At 49.3% G+C, this 19,806-nt stretch overlaps 1 protein-coding gene across 2 annotated transcripts; it reads right to left on the bottom strand.

Moving 5' to 3' along the window:
* Positions 1 to 1,570: 1,570 nt before the first annotated feature.
* Positions 1,571 to 18,336, bottom strand: MAP1LC3A (microtubule associated protein 1 light chain 3 alpha). 2 transcript variants are annotated; one of them, XM_009284011.2, is made up of 5 exons: positions 18,074 to 18,336; positions 9,586 to 9,641; positions 3,143 to 3,249; positions 2,537 to 2,597; positions 1,571 to 2,452 (listed from the first exon to the last, which is right to left on the bottom strand). In XM_009284011.2, exons 1-5 carry the CDS (start codon positions 18,135 to 18,137, stop codon positions 2,435 to 2,437), a joined length of 306 nt encoding a protein of 101 aa, XP_009282286.1. In that variant the 5' UTR covers positions 18,138 to 18,336; the 3' UTR covers positions 1,571 to 2,434. The 2 variants fall into 2 exon arrangements, with proteins under 2 accessions (XP_009282286.1, XP_009282285.1); XM_009284010.2 differs by having other exon boundaries at positions 1,571 to 2,597; positions 18,074 to 18,329.
* Positions 18,337 to 19,806: the final 1,470 nt, after the last annotated feature.

Genomic DNA, 19,806 nt, shown 5'->3' with positions numbered 1-19,806 from the left:
CCTCGCTACAACCTCCTTTCAGGTAGTTGTAGAGAGCGATGAGGTCTCCCCTGAGCCTCCTTTTCTCCAGGCTAAATGACCCCAGTGCCCTCAGCCACTCCTCATCAGACTTGTTCTCTAAAACGTTGAAGATGTCCCTGCTCATTGCAGGGGGGTTGGACTAGATGACCTTTAAAGATCCCTTCCAACCCAAACCATTCTATGATTCTATGAAGATATGCCGACACAGGCAGTGCTGTTTTGCCTCTCCCATAGCTCTGCCTTTTGAAAGCATCCTTTCGCTGGCTGAGGTCACATGTAGCAGAGAGCCATAGCGGTGAAGGGAATCAGCACGTCTCCAGGTGACTGCATTCATGGTGGAGAGAGTGGGACACCTCACCTCCACTATGATACCCCATCGAGGGCTCCAGCCCACTGCGTTTAAGCACATCTGCTACTCCTTTACCAACTCCCATAGGGAGAAGCCTCAGCTGGGCTGATGCTGCTGTGGGGCCGCTGAAGCAAGGCACAGCCCCAGCACTTGCAGGAGCCCATCCTACAGGGAGGTGGTTGGGAGAGGACCTTAGCTCAGGGACTAGAGTTTAAATACCGTGAGGTTGGTGCCTAACAAGGGGCAACCCCCATTGCTAGTCCAGCTGCCAGGACCAGTCGGGCAACTGTTCTCACCTATACTCTGCTGGGTGCTGTGCTTCCAGCTGGCTTCCCACCATCTTTCTTCAGCACTTACCCACCTGTGTGCACTCTGCTGGATCTGTCCCTTACACCAGCACCTTCCCTGGACAGAAGATTCCCTGCAGGCATAGGACATAAACAAGACAGTCAGCTGCAACTCAGGCAAACAGTATCTAAACCCTTCTCTGCTGGGCAGTGCAAAGGAAGTAGAGCGAGCCGAGGGGCAGGGAAACACACCGAAATGCTAAATGGCCATCAGCCCCTGCCTTTGGCTGGAAAACAGTTTTGACCGAGTGCTCAGGGAGATATCCTGCACTGCTCAAAGTTTCCTTTAAAAGCAGAGACTTTGCACGTGCCCTCCATCTCAATTTTTTTTCCCCAGATGAGGAAACTTGGTCACAGGACAAAAGACTTACCTAACACTATGTCACAGGTAGGGCAAGCATAATCATGTTTCCCATATCACCATCCAGTGCTCTGTCCTCTAAACCGAGCTTCCACCTTTGCCTCAGCCCCTCAACCCCAGCCAGCCGCTTTTGCCACAGCTTGGACTAACCAGCTCCAAAGCCTGGGCAGGCATACAGTGCACCAGCGAACAGGGGGAACACGCATCACTCTTACTTGATACTATGGACATTAACATAGACAAATGAAATGGGAACAGAACATTCCTACAAGACACAACTTGAATTTATGTTTATTTTATATATATATTTTATATATTATACCTTTTTTTTGTTTAGATTAAACTGGGCGGCATTTTATCATATACATTTTTTTGGTATAATACATGAGAAACAGGAACAGGAACATAGCAAATATAAATCAGTACATTCCTTGAGCAAACTCTTTGCCACACTGAGACTGAAAAATTGCATGCAATGGGGAGACAGAGAGAAGGGAAATAAATTTTATTTTAAAAAAAGAAATAAAGACAATCTAGGTACAACTGTCAACAGAGGAGCAGCACTATATAAGGCAAACCTGTATAAATTAAAAATAAATTCCACTCTGACATCTACTATGCTTTAAAGTGCAATAAAGCATGATTTATTTACCTACAGAATACAGGAAAGACTACCCCCTCTCCCCATTCCAATCTATCCCTAAAAAAAAAAAACAAAACCCAAACAAAAAAACCAATAAAATAAATCTAAAGGATATACATTATCCACAGTCCTATAGAGACGCCTACATCTACTCAGTAGCACCAAGAATCTGATATGGGTGTAATTAAAATCAATTAACACTAGGGAGCAATGGTAACATCTGTTTGCTGCTTTTGCAGACCTCCTGCACTTCATTAGTGTCTTGGAGGAGAGGCGGCTCTCCCTGTGCTGAAAGTGAAGGTGACAGTGTCCTGTCCTCTCTCCATCACCAGCCGAACTGTTTTGGCAGTAGGCTACAAACACGCACACACGCACGCACACACATACACAGCACAGTGAGAGCAGCTGCAGGTTACACGAAGGGGAGGGGAAGCCGAGGCCCCATGGGTGCGCATGGGTATCTGTACATATGTGCGCACGTGGATGTGTGTGTGTGGAGGGAGTAGAACTAATCTACACAGAGGTGAAGGGTTGTGCGAGTCCAACACATGCCACGAGCCTCTTTGGTGACAGGGTGATGGGAAGGGGAGGGAGGGAGAAAAAGGGAGTCAGCACAGTCCCCTTCTTGTGAGCCTCCGGTTGTGTTGTCTTCCAAGGCCGGGGGCCTGCACGCCACAGTTCATCTGTCTCCACATGCCACCTCTCAGCAGGCCTCAGTAGCCAAAGGTCTCCTGGGAAGCATAGACCATGTAGAGGAAGCCATCCTCGTCCTTCTCCTGCTCATAGATCTCCGAGATGGGGGTAGACACACTCACCATGCTGTGTTGGTTCACCAGCAGGAAGAAAGCCTGCGTGGGATTCAGCTGCAAGCGACGCCTGTGGGGGCAAGGGCAGAAGGGTCTGGGTCAACCCACCTGGGGTAGGCACTGTGACAGCAAGTTCTACCTCCCCTCAGCAATGCTGTTCACATGGGGCCAGGCCTGCACGGCTAGGACCTCCTCCCACACGCTCAGGACATGGTGTCCATGAGCCCAGCTGAGCTGCTCGGGGCTCCAAGACCTCCTGAGTTGGGACTCTGCAAAAGCCCCTTTCTCCAAGCGCTGCTGGTAAGTGCAAAGCAGAGGGGCCTCTTCCATCTGAGCTGAAGGATAAAAGAAGGGGATTGGAGTCCCCCTCATCAGCTCATGGACTGTCCCTATGAGGGAGAGGTCACAGTACTTCACCAGATGCTAAGAACCTGCACCCCCTCGACTCCCCCAAACAGTCTGTACCACAAAACAACACAAGGATGCTGTGGTTGTCCTGTCCCCATCCCCACCCTCAGCAGCTGCCTCTGCCTCATCCTCACCCCACCACTCTGTGTTCAGGGCCTGTGGGTGAGGACAAGTTCACAGCATGCCAGCTGGGGCCACCCCACTCACCGGATTATTTTCACCAATTCACTCATGTTGACATGGTCTGGGACAAGGAACTTGGTCTTGTCCAGCACTGGCAGCTGTTTCTCCCCTTTATAGCGTTCGATTATGACCTGGGGAGAAAGTCAATGGTAGGGTTAGCCACAGTTTACAGTGCCCCAAGCACTGGCCTCAAGGTCAAACAAACTAGCACAAATGGAAAAGTTGAGATAAGGCCCCACTTTGCTTCATCCTCACCTCAGGAAAACAAAAAAAAGGACTCGCACAGTGACCATCAGGTTGGCTGCAGGCAGCTCTTCAGCAGAGTCATCTGTCTGCCTGAGCCAGACAGTGGAGAGCATCCATGATAAGTGAACTAAAGCATCAATTGCTCTGGCTGGCTGAGAAACAGTAGGCATTAGTGGATTGATTTAGCTACCTCCCCCGACATGTAGGAGATCTGAAAGGAGTGAAGTGTATTCTAACATCACTTTCAGACTGACCAAAACCACAGGTTTTGCTGGCTTGAGCTAAGGACTGAACTCATGGTGCACAGCAAGAGACATTTTCTTTCCCTTTTGTGCCAGAACTTCGGGCTGCTGCCGTTCAGCATCACCCTGCTTGCTCAGGAAGAGCTGCGGCTATTCCCAAACAAGCGGTTTTTAGAAATCACTGCGAAGCCACCCAAGGCATTCCTTCAGAAAGGGGGAGTTTGGATTTCGCCAGTCCCACTCCTCATGTTAACACTCAGACACACTGACTCCAAAAAGGATCAGAAACCCATGGCCGCTTCTCCCATGTGCCACCACAACGGTGCGGTGAGCTTCCAGGGCACTTCAGCACAGTGCCACCACAGGGACAGCCCAACCTGTCCTCCCCCTGCAAGAGGTCTCGCTTGGGAAAGCTCTTGCCACACCTACATTCTGAAACGGCTAAACAATTATTTCTGTTCAGTTTTCCTGCTATTATAATTAATGAATTTCTTCTGTTAAGGAGCATCTGCTGACCAGTACAATTGCTATTCTAAACCAGCTTGGAAATGTACTATTTGTATTCTAAGAAACAAGGTGGTAGACAGTTAAAATAAGTAATGATATTACTTATAAAGCTCAATAAGTTCCCACTACAGTGATACTCTGACTCTCACATCTCTCCAGTACCTAGTTGTTTTCTCCACAGAAAGACACTTGTATACTAATCAGTTCATCGTTCTCTCCGAGTTGAGACTGAACATTATTTTTCACTATAAGGCAAGGAGTTCCCATAAATCATTTTCCCAGGTCTTTTCCAAAGATACACAGGAGACTGCAAATGCCTTTGGACAGTGGAGGGATGGAACAGCATGCAGAGATCAGCATCCCCAGAAGATGGCTCTGTGGAGCCAAAAGGATCAGGCAAACCTCTGGGAACATTGATTTGCTTTTCCCTGAATCATTTGTTGACACACCAGCCTCTATCAGCAGCAGCAATGTAACTCCTGCTGCCTGTCTACACCAAAGCCAAATCAGACACTCTGGTTGGGATGTTGCGGTACCACCAGTGAGCTGGGAATGTCTGATGAGTTCCTCAGAACTGCAGGGCTTATCTCAAGGCCCACCAGGATGGGCCAAGCTACGCTGCAGGCAGTTGCTGGATGAGGGAGGGGTGTGAGGCGCCTTGGAACTGCAGGGCTTATCTCAAGGCCCACCAGGATGGGCCAAGCTACGCTGCAGGCAGTTGCTGGAGTTACCAAGTTACCAAGTTGCTGGCGCCTTGGTAAGAGCTCTGCATCTAAATGCCCCCTGAAGAGCCCATCCTGGACAAAGCTCACACAAGGGGAACCCAGGAGCCCAAGGGCTGGACAAGCAGCACATGAAAGCCCCCATGAGTCCACCCATGTATTCTCACATTGGCCATGTCTCCTCTTGATACTGAGCAAGAGTGCCAGAGAAAAAGACCAGGAAAAGCCAGGTATTGCTCCTTCGGCCCCTTTTGCAAGATGGGGACCTGATGAAAGAACAATTTTCTGCAACAGACTAAATCGTGCATCAGGGTGCCCCTTACCAACCTGCTAACGTCCCTTCCTTCCTCCAGGAGGAGGGCAGAGGAAGGACAAAGACAAGCAGAACCATCCCACTGTATTTAATTTGAGTCTTACTTGGACAGGTGAGTATTTTGGCTATAGGGAGATGAATAGTCTCAAGGGGCTGGGCACTCACAACAGCCATATACAGGGATGCTGCTCTGGCCACTGGAAAACACAGAGGCAACAGTGGGACCTCGAGTTTTTAACAGTAGTTTTCACAAAGGGGCAGCTACGCAGCAACTGTTTGTGCATATACCTTTACATGCAGAGAGGGCCCTGTACACCTGGGCTATGCCTCATTTCTCACTTACATCTAGCAGGAACAGAAGCAGATGTCTCTAATTACCAGCCGGTTCCATCCCACAAAGAAAAGCCTCTCAATTAGTCCAAGAATGGGCCGAGAAGGATGTCCTGGCTGTTAAAGCAGCAGCTGCCTTGTGCCCTGAGCAGACAGAGGGCCTGTCATGTAGAACAGCTCCAAGAGTTTCTGTTTCCAGAACAGGAGCTGCTATTTGGGTAACCCAGCTACGGGAACAGGTGGCCAACGGACAAAACATTCTTGTCTAGCTTTGAAGGGAAATGCATGATCACATGCTAATATTACATCCCTGTGGCCACAGGGCTTGTATACAAAGCCACCTCCCCTCCCGTATCCTCTTCCAAGCTGCTGCCTCTGGCCACGGGGTTCCTCAGTGTGGGACACCTGCTCTTGCAGTGGGAACCCACCACAGATCACACTGCAGAAATAACACGAGCGGGGCACAGGTGGAAAGGCTTAGGGCAGAGCCTGGGGTCCTGGTCCCATCGCAGAGGGGCTTGGGCAGCATTTATAAACTCAACCTTTGTTCTGGGGCCAGTCTGAAGAGGTGGAAAGGGATTTTGGTAGGGAATGGGGCCAGACGTGGCAGCCTGACAGAGGCAAGGCTGCCACCGCTCCATGCCCCCAGGTCCAACCAGCAGCAACGCTGAGAATATATTCCCAGTTGGCATACACACAAATGTGTGTATGTAACATACATACCTATATACATGGCCAGCCACAGAGATCAACACAGACATGCAGAGCACTCACACAAACACAGACAGCACCACCAGCCTCATCCTGTCCCCCTCCAGCGCAGCAGGGGGGAGGTCCTTTAGTGGGAATATATACAGTAACCCGCCCTCAGTCCAAAAGGTGCTCTGGTGTTGATCCACCTTCAGTCATGTCAGCCCTGGACAATGGGTCTGCAGCTGCCTGGAACAGCCCTCGCAGGCGCCCAGAGAAGGTTGTCCCTTCCTCCAAGTCCGTAATTTGGGTTTCTGTCCACCACTGTGCCGGGGCAGGGCATTATCTGGGCTCCCTCACCTGCCATTGCCTCTCCATGCTCCTCTGTGGGTGTGCAGATGGGCTTTTTATCACATAACCTAACAGAAACCTCTCTGCATGGCCCAAACACACCCTCAGCCTTCCCAGCAGCATGAGAGGTGGCTCTTCCCTAACCCACCCTCTGCAGCAGTAGAGCCCGTGACTCACCAGGCCTCGCTGAATTTAGCATTACAGTGCTTTGGGACATGGTTTGCTCCCGTTGCTGCCCAGCACAAGCTGTTCCCTAGTGATTTTAGACTCTCCAAGGCTCACCGGAGCTGGCTTAAAGCTTGCAGCTGCTCCTCAACAGGCTCCAGTTCAATGGGCTCCAGAAAGAGAGCACGGGGGCCAACAGCAGGTGAGGGTGATGGACAGACATAACCTCAGTCTATCCTCTAACAGGGCAGAAGATGATTTCTAAAGCATCTGCTGAGGCTGTGGATGGAGGTCCCAGCAAGAAGGCTGGAAACTCTCTGCTTGCTCTGACCACCCGAGGAGGAGCCACCCCGCAGCTGCCTGCAAGGGGCAGCTGGAGGCTCCTTCCCAGCAGAGCTAAGCGTGAGCAGCACCTCACTGCCAACACAACCGTGCCCTTCTCAGTAAGAGCTGTATGTTCCTGTGGTCAGCAGTTTTTACCATGGAAGTGCAGCCAGCTTTGGGGAATGCAGAGACAGCAAAGGAGCCCCTGGCATGAGGTGGATAGGGCAACACTGGGGAGCCCCTAGCTTCTGCCTATCTCCTTTTTACATGTGCCAGTGAGGATGGGATGTGATTTCCTTTCAAACACAAGCAGAGAACTCCATGCCTCAGGCAGAGTCCAGGTTATCTACTGCTTTGTCTCTGGTGGGCTCAGACAGACACACCACCAGCTCTCTCCCCATGCAGTCCCCCCATGTGTATGTGGCACAGCCCCTTCCTCAGCCTCCTCTGGAAGTACCCTCGTGGAAACAGGAGAGAAATGCCTTTTCCTGGGCAGAAACTGGAGATGCAAGAAGAGGGCAGCAGCTGCAGCACAGCTTGCTGTGATTTCTGCTAGCAATAAGAGTGTGACCTGGGCCATCTTCTCCCTAACTCCCCCTGGGCTGTGGGCTCAAACCCCTTTGCTAATTCCAAGTGCCTCACGAGGGGAGCCAGTCACTTGGCAAACACAGCTCCTGCCTTTCACAGAAGACCAAGACCTTTGTACAGCCAATTTGCCTGCGCTGCACTGCTCAGACCCACAGCTATCCCCCACACCAAGCTCCGTTTTGCAGTATGAGGCTTTGCTCACAGCCCCAGCACTGAAAGCTACATACAGTGACTTGCAGGAACTTTGCTATGTAAAAGAGAAGAGACAGCACCAAACTTGGTGTCAGGGTCTAATCAGGACCAGGCCTTTAGAGATACCAATGACACAAAGACAGCTGGACCACCCAAGGCCTTCAACACCCTTCTCTCGTCCTGATTCTTTTTACTGCTCCAGCAAAACTTGCAGCTAAATGTATCCTCCCCTGCCGTGTCAGTCAGCCCAGGAAAGCAAAGCAGCTGAACGTTTAGCTGAGTCCCTCATCCTCTCACAATGCTGGCACTCAGGACACTATCAAGGACAATAAGGCACTGAACAAAGAGGTCACTGGAGCAGGTGTGGGAGGGCTCAGGTCTCTGCCATGGCTAAACCTCCCCGCACACACACAACTCCCCAGACAACCACACCAGCGGCCAGGCCCTAATGACACAGAAGCCTTCTCCCGGGGCACGTGGTGTTTGACCCCAACACAAAGAGCACTCCAGGCATGGAAGCTCTCCCATCACCTTTCAGTAATGCTGGTAAAATTCTGCATGTGGATGCAGAGCTCTGGCTCCTTCTGTTCATTTCCCAGGCAACACGCATTTGTGTACAGGCACTTGATATATGCACGTGTGTATATTTTATGTACAACTTATTTCGAGCCTGTCCTTATTGCTAGAGCCTTAAGGCATTGTAATTAGCTCTGCCACAACTCTGGAGAAATGCAGAGCCAGCCTAATGCCATGAAAACCATGTTAAAAGCAATGGTCAATAAATGTGTAGATGATATGGCATACTGGTATTCAGTGTGCTGCAAGGGGCAGGTCCTGCTCTGCTGAGCTGACAACACGTGGACGCCACAGTGGTGGTGGAAGAGAAGGAAGAGAAAGAATTCTTTTTGCTAGAAGATGCTGTGCTAAAATCAAAAGAAGAGCAAAGCAGGAATGGACTAGTATGTGCCAAGAGCAGTCTGAGACATTAAGCCTTGAAGGCTAAATACTGAGAGATTGTATGCAATTTTAAGACAAGGCTGATGTTCATCCAACACTGAGAGTGAGCTGAACTAGGAACACGTCCCATTTTTTGGTCATACATGCTATGGTATTGCAAATACTAACTCGAGCAAGTCCCAAGTACATTATTTCTCTAAGTTCTCCATCTTCTCAGGAAGAGAAGCAAATACTCAGCTAGGATATCAAAAGCACACTCACAGCTGAAGAGCAAGACAGCATATTAGCTCTGACATGGGCAGGAAGAACTGGAGGCAATTCATGGAGTCTCACCTATGCATATCAACAACAGGTGCTGGGAAAGCACAGAACAGGTGTGACTCTTTGGCTGTGGTATGAATTATCCTAACAAGAGTCCCTTTGCTTTCAATACAGCGAAGATCATCTCACACATCTTTCTGTGGGCAGATGCAGAGAAATCCTTAACAGGTTATCCAGGAAAAGTCAGGTAGCTACTGCAACAACAACAACAAAAGAGGCCATTTCAGAGTTTTCTCCTGCTGCACTAGCTTGGAAGCAGATTTGAGATCAAATCAGTTCCTTGCCTCTAGGGCAGGCATGAAGCTTAAGAGAAACACTGTATTTTGCACTGCTGAGAATGTGGTCTACTATTGAGCAGCCGGCATGCACAAGGCACTGGAGGCTTATGGAGAGCGTCCTGTGTTGATTCTGGGGAGCAAAGTTTTGTAACCTCCATGGCTGGCTGGTGAAGGCTATCCAGCAGCACAGAGGGGTCATGAGAACAAAGTCTAATGCAGAACAGCAAGAATGATAACTTACCGGAATTTTGTTTGGATGCTGCTCTCGGATCTGCTGTACTTCTTTACAACGATCCGCTGGAAAGAAAGAAGTACAGAAACGAAGTTAGAAACACCTGGCTGTGCTAGTTCAGGCAAAAACGAGGTAACCACCTTGCAAGCCACAAACTGACAAAGAGGGACACTGCAAAAGAAATGCAAATTCTGTTCACCAGGCCTTTTCTGAATATTTTGCAGCAGTGAGATGCTCAGCCAGATGTCAGCTTCAGTGATCAACCCTTCATGGCTTCCTACCACCCCAATCATCCCCCAAGGCAGGGACATGCTAGCCTGCCTGGTACAACTGGGCAATACACATGGAAACCAAATGACTTAAACGAGACCATAAGGATTACAAAACTGTAATCCTAAATCTACCTTAAGCAAATGCAACTCATGACCATCAGTGCTGGGCAGCAGCACAGCTTTAGAGTCCCAGCTCTGGAAGTTCAGGCTCTTTGTGTCTCCTGGCTGCTTCCCCAGAGGAGATGATTCTCCAACTGGGGCTGGGTTTTAGCCATTTCCTTCTGCCTGTTGCATGCTTCCAAGCACTATCTGGCACAGTGCCTCGGTCCAAAAGAGATACGCCTTGCCAGGGAGGACTCCTTCACTATCATAGATCTACATAGTCGCTACAACAGCTATTGGCCTGACAGAAAGTATTTCTAGACCCATCGTGGAAACAGGAAGAAAAACTTAAGCAAGGAGATGACCCACATACTAAAAGATTCTTTCTGCAGTTGTTCTCACACTTTCTAACCCATTTTCCTCCAGAGTTCATGTTTACTGGCAACACAACAGGCAGCACATAAAAGCTCGTACGCTCTTCGAGCTTACAGGACAATGTCAATGTCCCCTCACTGCTTTACCAGAGGGCCCTCCACTTTCCACAATTCAAAGCAGCAGAAAGGAGGGGAAGAAGCCGTACCAGGGCCAAGTATGGCTCTGTGTGTGTTCTTCCTGGGCCACTACAGGCCTACGATCCTCCTTGCATTACCGTTACTCTGGGAAGTGCTTCATAGCCTACAACGGCCCATCTGAAGTGCCCAGGACACACAGTTTCATGGATCACAGTAGGTAAGCCGGGGGGTGAAGGCCAACAACTAAGGACTGCCTACAAACGCAAGACCTGAGTATCGCAGGATCTGTAATGGGATCATCTTGCTACACACACAGTCGCTGGCGCAGCACCTGCTTCAAGCCCAACTCCCCTTACCTGCTTCACACAGCCCCAGTTTCTCACGACCCACCAGGATCATGTAGGGCAGGATAAGTGCATGCGTTTGAGTGTGTTTTCTCCCCACAAACGCTGAGCATTTCTTCTCTAACCACTCAACAAAACCTTATTGCTTATAAATTGAATTTGGCTAGATACTACTTTGGGAAGAGACTGGAGTTTCTTTAGAGGCCACAAGACTACAAAATCACTGGATCACAGAAGCTTTTGAGCACCATTTCTGTCTCCTTTGAGAGGAAAATATCCCTCTGCTAGGAATTGCTAGACCTTTCTTTTGTAGGACTCCATGGGCTAGCAAGACAAAGCAAGATTATTTGGATTTAATGGAAAATTGGGGCATATTTGTTTTGGGTTTTATGACTGAAGGTGTAGTTCCTCATGTTTCCTTTTCACCGTATCCAATGCTCCAGGGTATCCAGAGTTATCCTTGTGATACAGACTATTTTCCCCTGAGGTCCCAATCAGCAAGGAGTTACGCAGAAATCAGCACTGCACGTGATGCTGGTACAGCAATGCCTCTTCAGGAATGCTGAAGGACACACTGACCAGAAGCACCCAGCACACAAGGACCCAACGCACAGCACCCAACTTGAGCAGCCAGCCAGAAGCGCGTGCCCCCCGTTCTGCAGAGCTCCACTTTCACGTGTTCACTGTATACAAGCTTCAGCAGGACAGAGCATCTGAAAGGCTGGAGATCCAGAGCACGAGTTGACAACACTTATCAGTGTAAGTACTTTAGGCAGCTTGACTGCAGTCAACTCAGATTTGCTGGGTATTAACAGAGCCTGCAGAAAGCTGTGTGTCCTCATGGCTGGCTAGTTTTTCCAGCTTCAGTATCCACCCTATCCTGCATCTCTCTCTATACTATCAGATGGCCACGTGGATGAACTTCCTAGACATCATGCATTTCCCTGTATGGTCACAGAACTGTTTGCACAGGAAGCCCCAACAATTATGAGAAGGGTCTGAGAAGCAATTCGCCGAAGGCAAATTTGCAGCCTTTGCATGTTATCATGGCTAGTAATGTAGATAATCTCAGAGCATCCAACTAGCCTAGGCTGCATGCGCCAAAGGGCAGCAACATGCCTGATACCCCTTCTTGCTCCCTGGAATCACCACCAACTCCAGCACAAGGCTGGCAACCATCACCACCTTCGCTTCCACAGAGGAGCCAGAGGTGCCTCTGCCCATCACACTGAAAAAGATGCCACACAGATAATAAAATGGTACATCATCTATCCAGCTACACATCAGTGTCTCAGGATTCCACCCCTGAAACCACAGTCCTTTGTCCCCCGGGAGGTGCAGACTGCAGGTGCCTCGGACAGAGGCAGGCCAGGCTGCTGCTGCAGCATGTTTCTTCCAGGTCTTGCTGACTCCACGCTCAGCAGGAATTAAGGACACGAGCCACCAGTGATAAAGCTCTCAACTAGCCTCAAGTCTGATGTATCACAGTGGCAGCTCCCCTGTCCCACTCTTTACGACCTGCCCTGTGCCCAGGACCTGGTCCCTCTGGTCAGATGGGGCCAAGGCTTTTGCAGCCTTTCTAATCTCAGAGGACCCTGTGGGAGGTGGCTGATTCGCAGGTTACCACAATGCAATGACAGTAGGTGCTGCTTTGCTCCAGGGACTGCCAGATCCCTTCTGCAGGTACATATGATTGCAACTACAAGCACCTAAAGCACCGCACTTCTTCCTCTGCCCAGGAGACGCCCATTTCAGAAACTTCATTCAGGAAGGCAGTTGGGAGCAACCCCACCTAAGCTGTTCAGGTGACTGAAGATTCAGGCAGAAGTTTCCAGGACATCTGAAGCTCTGCTAAGGAGCACACTCAGTCCCATCCTAGCCTTGGAGATCCAACCAAGCAGGCTTGGGAATCAGGAGAAGCTATCCTGCATCAAACCCTGCACAAGAGTAATTTCTGTGCACACAATAGTTCAGATGCTAGAGATCTCCCGCAAGAAATAGGTGCTGGTCACCCACACCCTCCTCAGCCCGGAGCGGGAGCTAGAGGTTGATCCTGTGTCTCATGAAAGCATCTTCAACATAACACAGCAAGGAATGGCTATAAATACCACCTTTAATTTAATGTGTATGTAGTCTAATCTAAGTCACAGGAATAAAGAGAAAACCATTAAAGGGCACTTCAGAGAGACACTGATGGAGATGCCAGCCTAGGACCCAAGCTCACGCCACGTATGGCACTGCAGACAGGTACGCTCCCTCCACCCTTTCACTAGCAGTGTCTGCACACTCACATTTCATACACGACAGGTCTGATTTTACAAGCTTTGTTCTTCTCCTACAGCTCTCCCAAATTATAGCTGTGCTAATTGATGTTAAGACTTTCCCCTTTTCTGTAGCACCTGGGTATAGTTAATCCTTAGCCTATATGTAAAATGAACCAGAACTGTTTACACAACTCGGTCTGTACCTACATTTTTTTCTCTGGCCCTCCTTGCTGCAAGGAGAAGCAAAACACCACACCTGATTTCAGCAGCTCAGGGACTCCAAGCCAGAGGGGATGAAGGGGCTACTGCCAGCTGCTGTTTTGAAGGCGCTAAGCAAAGATTAATGACCTGCACACAGAGGGAAGAGCACCGTCTCTGCTCCCAGGTGTGGGCACCGCACATCTGCCACGAGGGAAGCCGGGCTTCTCCCCAGTGCCAGGATGTGAGAGCTCAAGATGGCAGCAAGATAAAAAACACACACATTTTATTGGCTATTCCTAGAAAAATTTCACTGCTAGGGCCTATTGAAAGACAGGAGTATTTTTGTAGCATTGCATATGCCAGGAAAATTGCCTATTTCTCCTCCAACTGCTGTTTCAACTGTTAAGTACCAACAGCAAAGCTTGCAAATTGCCCAAAACACCAGAATCCCAGCTGTTTTCTTGACTGAGGTCCTTCCCAAGCTCTTCTCCCAAAGATTTGGGCACAGAACGTATCCCATGGAAATGTAGGATGAGATCCTTATGACAGTTAAGGAGAACAGTAGAAAATTTTAAGCCAGACTTTCCGAGCATTAACCTTTTTTATCAGCAGTGCCCAGGAACCCCGGCTACAGGAGACAGGTCTCTACTGTGGTGGGCGCTGTGCAGACACAGAACAAAAGGACAGCCCTGGATGCAAAAGAGCTTAATCAGACAAAAGATACAGATGGTGGAACAGAAGGAAAACACATGGCAAGCTCTTCAACAGTGCAGTTGCATAAGGGACAGCATTTTTCAGGAGACACTAGACAAACACTGGTCAGGCGCTGGTGCTGCCCTGGGGCAGCGGATGGACTCTATGACCAGCCCTGCTGCCTGTGACCAACAGGAATGCTGTTAAGAAAACACCATTAAGAATAAAAAACACCGCCTGGAAACGTCATCAGCGTGCTACCAGGTCAACAGCTCCTGAGCTGAGCAAGAGCTGCATGCAGAAAGCAAAACAGAGAGTAGAAATTCAGCCATGAGCTACTGCCTCTCCCCGTGGTCCCACGTTCCAGGGCTCCAGGTGCAGCTGCCCACAGCACAAAGGGATCGTGCAGACATCCCTGCCACTTGCAGGAGCGTGCCAGCCCTGTGGCTTTCTCACTGCCATACACAAGACACTCTGCCAGCCAGCTTGAGGGTGGATCTGCCTCAGATGTGAAGCAAATGCAAAAACGAACATGTTTTTTCAAGAAGCTGCTGCGGTCAGTCCTGGGGCAAAGGGTTGCTAGAACATGGTCCTCTCTCCAAGAGATTTTCTGCAAGGAGAGGAGGAATTGGATGGTTTGAAATCAAGATATATATGTCTGGGATGAGCTGGCAACTGCTGAAGACACGGGCAAGTTATGCAGGTCATTCCAGATGAACATCAATAAATGTTTTTGTAAAATCGCACCACCCTAAGGCCAGACACCTCTAACCACCAGGAAGTACACCCCCATGCATGTGTCATGGCTCACACAACAGCTGACCTGACCTGTCCTTGCCCAATGCTGGAGAGCTCGTTCTCATCAGGCCAGTGGCACTGCAGGAGGAGCAAGAGGAGACTCCCACATCCAGGAAGGGAGGGCAGAGCTTGCGAGGCCATCCGTGCCCTGGGAAAGCTGTCCTCACTACTAAGAAAGGGTTGTTGTCCCAGGCTACGTAGGACAGCAGTGTTGCAGAAACTTGACCGTGATTCTGATTGTTGGTCATATTTCACTACTTCTGTCTGCAAAGCTGGGGGGCTCTGGACAGGACAAATGACTCAGGACCAAAACTACACTGTTTTGGACTTACTGTCTGATAGAAAGTGTGTCTCTGCAACATGGTGTAGGTAGAGCCTGATGCTCCACTGTCACAGGAAGGTATTACCAACATGAACGTGGAGCAACTGATGATCTGTCTGCTTGACCATCCATTTTGTTGTTACAGCTTCATTACAAGAGGTGTAATGTCTGGAAGGATTTTTGAATGCCTAGCTCCTGGAGCCCTGTGACTGAAGAAGGATCTCAGCAGTCTTGTTCTTTTGCATGCGTTCCCAATCTTCCTGGCTCCAGAGTAGAGGCTGAAAATGGATTTTAAAAGACAAACAGGAACCACCTTCGTTCTTTTTAGCAGTTTCAAAATTTAACTGAGTATGATTTTGACCCTGGCTCCAGGAATGAGTATTTGTACCTGGCAAATCCATGATAAGGGCTCAGCTCGTGACCAAGCAGAGCCACACAACAACTGTGAAGTCTAAATTCATGCCAAGACACTTGTTCTCTGGTTGCACAGTACCATGTCACCCCTGCCGTGGGCCATGCGGGTGAGCACTGGACCTCCATCTTTCAAACGGCTTAAAACAGGGCTTCCAACCCACTACACCTCCTGAGCATGGGGGGCAGAATGGGTAATACCTTCTGTGCCATGTTTGGATGGCATATGGAGTATTTACATCAGAGTTCCAGAAAAGGAACTGGTTTTTTTGCTCAATGTTTAATCACAGTTTCACTAGCCTTGGAAAAAGAACAGCAAGTTCCCTCCATACGAGCTGTCAGGAGGCTGTCCTCTGCAAGGGCTTCCCTCTAGCTTTTGTTTGACCTTTTCTTCCGTCTTGACAACCTTCAAAATTATAAGCCTCCAAGGGAGCAAGAATGCACTCAAATTTCTCAGAACTACTCAGGACACTTCATACTGCTCTAACAAAAAACTGGCACTCCTGACAGAACTGTATTTTAATGCAGAACACCACACATGTGCACGCACAGAGAGTCTTTGCACAGCCTGGGTCATTGCTGTTTGTGCACAAACATGCCTGGACATGCACGGATTTGCAGGGCCTATTTAGGGAGACATGTCAGACACAAGCGTCTTGAATTTATTCCTTCATTTTCTCTTACAGCCTATTTCCAAACTGCCTTCTGAAGACAAAAGGCAGCGAACAACTGCACGACCACAGAGCTGGAGGTGTTTACACACTGCGGATCGACCACAGAACGTCACACAAGGCAGGGTGACACACTGGAAGACCTCCTGAGTGACTCTCCTGGCCGTGATCCCCACTGGGACTGACCAAGGAAGGAACGCAGAAGCCAAGGGAGATGACCTGCCTGTGGCTCATGGCTACTCGATGACAGAGGCAGCAAGAGTCTACCAGTCTTACAGCTCCTAGATTCATCAGGCTCCACCCTTCTGGCTCAAGGGGATATCTGAAGTTTTCATGGTGAAGAAGGTATTAAGTAACGAACAAAGGACATACAGGTTTTATTATTCCTGGCTGCCAGTCAGGACCTTTTGTTATATAAAAGAATAATAATAAAAAAATCAGTATTTGTGGTCTACATGTCTAGCTGGCTTTTGTTCTGGATGTTTGTTCGGTTCTTCTTGTACCAATATTTTCTTCAATCCTGATAATTAACCCCACATCAAACCACGTCACAGAATGTCCTCGGTAATTAATACAACTAGACACAGGCAGCTAAGCATCAACTTGCAACAGCAGCCTCATTTCAAGGAATCCCAGCTCTTAAAGCACAACTGCTAGAGCATGAATACCCCGAGCACAGAGTATAAGGACAAGCTGACTCAATAACCAACCTCAGATGAAGATCAAGATGCTTTTCCAAGCCACCAAACCGTTATGACAAGCACAGGATTGTGCACGAGACAGACAATTCATCCACTGCTGGTCTTTCAACTAGTACAAGCACAGCTGGCTTATGCTAGAAGAGTCCCCAGAGAAGGCCATGCTTCACTTCTCCCCAGAGCCAAGAGGAGAGGGAATTCAGCTCCACACACTGCCTTTATCTACCGCTGCCTTTCCTCTAAAGAGCAGTGGCTTCCCAGAAATAAAGGCGGATCTCCCAGAGGAGTGAACCTGGGATGGGAATACTGAGTCCAGAGAGGCTGAGGTCAAACCTCTATGTTTGTCACCTAGCCAGGGGCTCCAGCTGACCAACAGGACACACACGTATGTCTCTTACTGTGAAGTGCCTCCACTTTGGTAGGATGCTGGGGCATGAGGCCAACTTACTTTCAGTCAGCCGACCGAAAGGTCTAGGTTTAAGGTCCACGTCCACAACCACACCAGTTATGCACTGCATTGAAAACAAAGCTTGAAGCCTGTTGGCAGCCTTGCAACAGCAGAGCAGCCAATTCAAAACAACCACTTCAAGAATAGCGGGAGGTGCGAGCGCTACCCAATGCTCCGAAGGACTCGTGCTCTTTATGGGAAGTGCAGCAGTGTCATCAGGCTGCCGCACACTCTCGCTATAGCCAGGACACCCTGTTCCTTTGACACAGACCACAGCTTTGTTCTGGGAATTGTTTTGGACTCCTACAATGGATCTGACTACACAGAAGACAGCTGCCTCAAGCATCTACAGTCGGGTTCAGCACATGAAACCAGAGGGTTACTGTCAGATTTTACCCCCATGCACCCAGAACAAAGATGCCCTGCCGCAGACATGCCAAGGACCGGAGCAGGTCACAGAGCATCACACTCTCACCACTAATGGCACATCAGATCACAGAAGTCAGTGCTCGGTGCCCTCAACACACCTTGGCTCAAACCCCTGGCGTTTCCCAGCCAGTCCCTTTTTCAAGTTCTCAACAATGATGAATAGAAATCCAGAAATGTTATTCAGGATAGACTCAAGACAAAGCAGATGAACAAGCAGAAGAAACTCATGGAAAAGACAAGTTTCAAAAATACAAGAAGGGGGAAAACATGCATTAGGGCAAGCAGAATCTTCAGCAAGGGGTGACAGACCAAGACCTAAGCAAGCCACTTGCCGGGAAACTGGAGCCTGGGTGCCTTTTGCAAACAGTCATATCCCTGACTCTGCCTTTTCTCCATGTTTTTGGAACCATTCCACTTCTATAAAGTTTTGAAGCCTTAAAAATCAAGCCATTCTGAGGGTACAGTGTCGCTGGTGATGTTTTCCATCAGCCCTCTCCAACTGCATTGTAAACAATCGCTTCCTGCTCCTGTTGTGTAATGATTCAAAGACGAAAACAAGCTGTATTTACTTTCTCCAACCGAGCAATTCCAGCCCTGACCCAAAGCAACTGCATGGGCTGCCAGGCCTCCTCCTCCTTCCCCTCCTCCTGGCTGAGCTCTGCAGACCAGTCAGGTGAGAGAGCAAAAGGGCAGAGGAAAGTACACAGAAACAAGGAGCACTTGCAGTTGCCGGCACCAAATTCCCTCACCCCCCTCCTTCCCTCCTGGGCTATTTTAATCCTGCTTTCTTTCAGCTACTCTGAGCCTCGGATTTTGTTTTCCTTCTGGCTCATACAAAGTGTGAGCAATCTGCAAAGGCAAACCAGACTCCTCCTGACCATAAGAAGCTGATTCTCACCAGTTTAACAGTAGGCAGTTACTAAGGGTTTCATTTAGGCCTTTACTGCTTTTAATACATAGCTTAGGAGAACACAGCAGGGTCCCAAGCAAGTATCCCAGGGCACCCAGACTTCATTTTATTCTTGTTTGTGCACATTCACTTGGCTTGGTGTCCTGGTTTTGGCTGGGATAGAGTTAATTTTCTCACTGTGGCAGGAGAAGGCTGGGTGAGTGTTCAAGGCCAGAAGGGTTGCACCAATAAATTACCAAATATTTACAGTTTCCAAGAGAGCAGCAAGGGGTTGGATCAGCAATTCAGTAGGAAAAAGCTCCAATTTTAAGACTCACGTAGGAAGCACACCCTCACCTGCATTTGGACAGTATATGACACAACATGAGGCCTTGTTTGGCATGAATACACTGATTTCAGCATTATTCAGGCAGTAAAGCTCAACCGATACCCCCCTCGGGATGTAACCTGCCAGAAACATGCACCTTTCCCAATGCCAGCTGGCAGAGGTCAAGAGAAACAGCAATTGATGTTTCATCCGATTTCACTATCAGGTCTGGCAATCAAATCTGGCACCTTCTACGGTAACCTCCTTGTCGTTTGAGTTTTCCCACCATGGACATTTAACAAAGGGATGGGTATGACACGAGCATTAACCCTTCCGGGTCTCGAGAACAATTAGAGAGGGTGTATCAAATTCTTGGAACAGCAACTACTCTAACGCTAGCGAGATGGGGAGCACGGAAGGTAATTTTTGAAGAGGTCATTGTGCTCTGACAGTCAAAAGCATAAAGATCGGACCCAGGGCAAGAGCGGAAGAAGAACTGTTTGGGGCTCTCGACCACCACCCTCGCCCTGCAGATTTCAGAGCCCCTTGCAGTCGTCGCCCCACCCCAGTCACCCCAGTTCCTCGGATGGACACACAAGATGTGACACGGAAGGGCGACTGCTCAGCAAACACCGCACACGGGTTTCTTGTGCTCGACCACAGCAGCTGCCCTCCCAAGCGCGCTCACTCCGGACAAATTTGTTGTTCCATGCTTCATAAAAAAACGGCGGCTCGCTGAGCAAGCATCTCCCCTGCCGAGGGAGAACACCCGCGGCTGACAGGCGGCGCACGTATCAATACCTCGGCAAGGAGCAACGCTCTTCACGCCTCGGAGGGGAGGCATTCGG

This window comes from Aptenodytes forsteri, unplaced genomic scaffold (assembly GCF_000699145.1).
Source record: "Aptenodytes forsteri isolate BGI_AS27 unplaced genomic scaffold, ASM69914v1 Scaffold295, whole genome shotgun sequence".
Taxonomy (NCBI): Eukaryota; Metazoa; Chordata; class Aves; order Sphenisciformes; family Spheniscidae; genus Aptenodytes; species Aptenodytes forsteri.
Note: the sequence above shows the minus strand (reverse complement) of the source record. Positions and strands in the feature narration are given on the sequence as shown.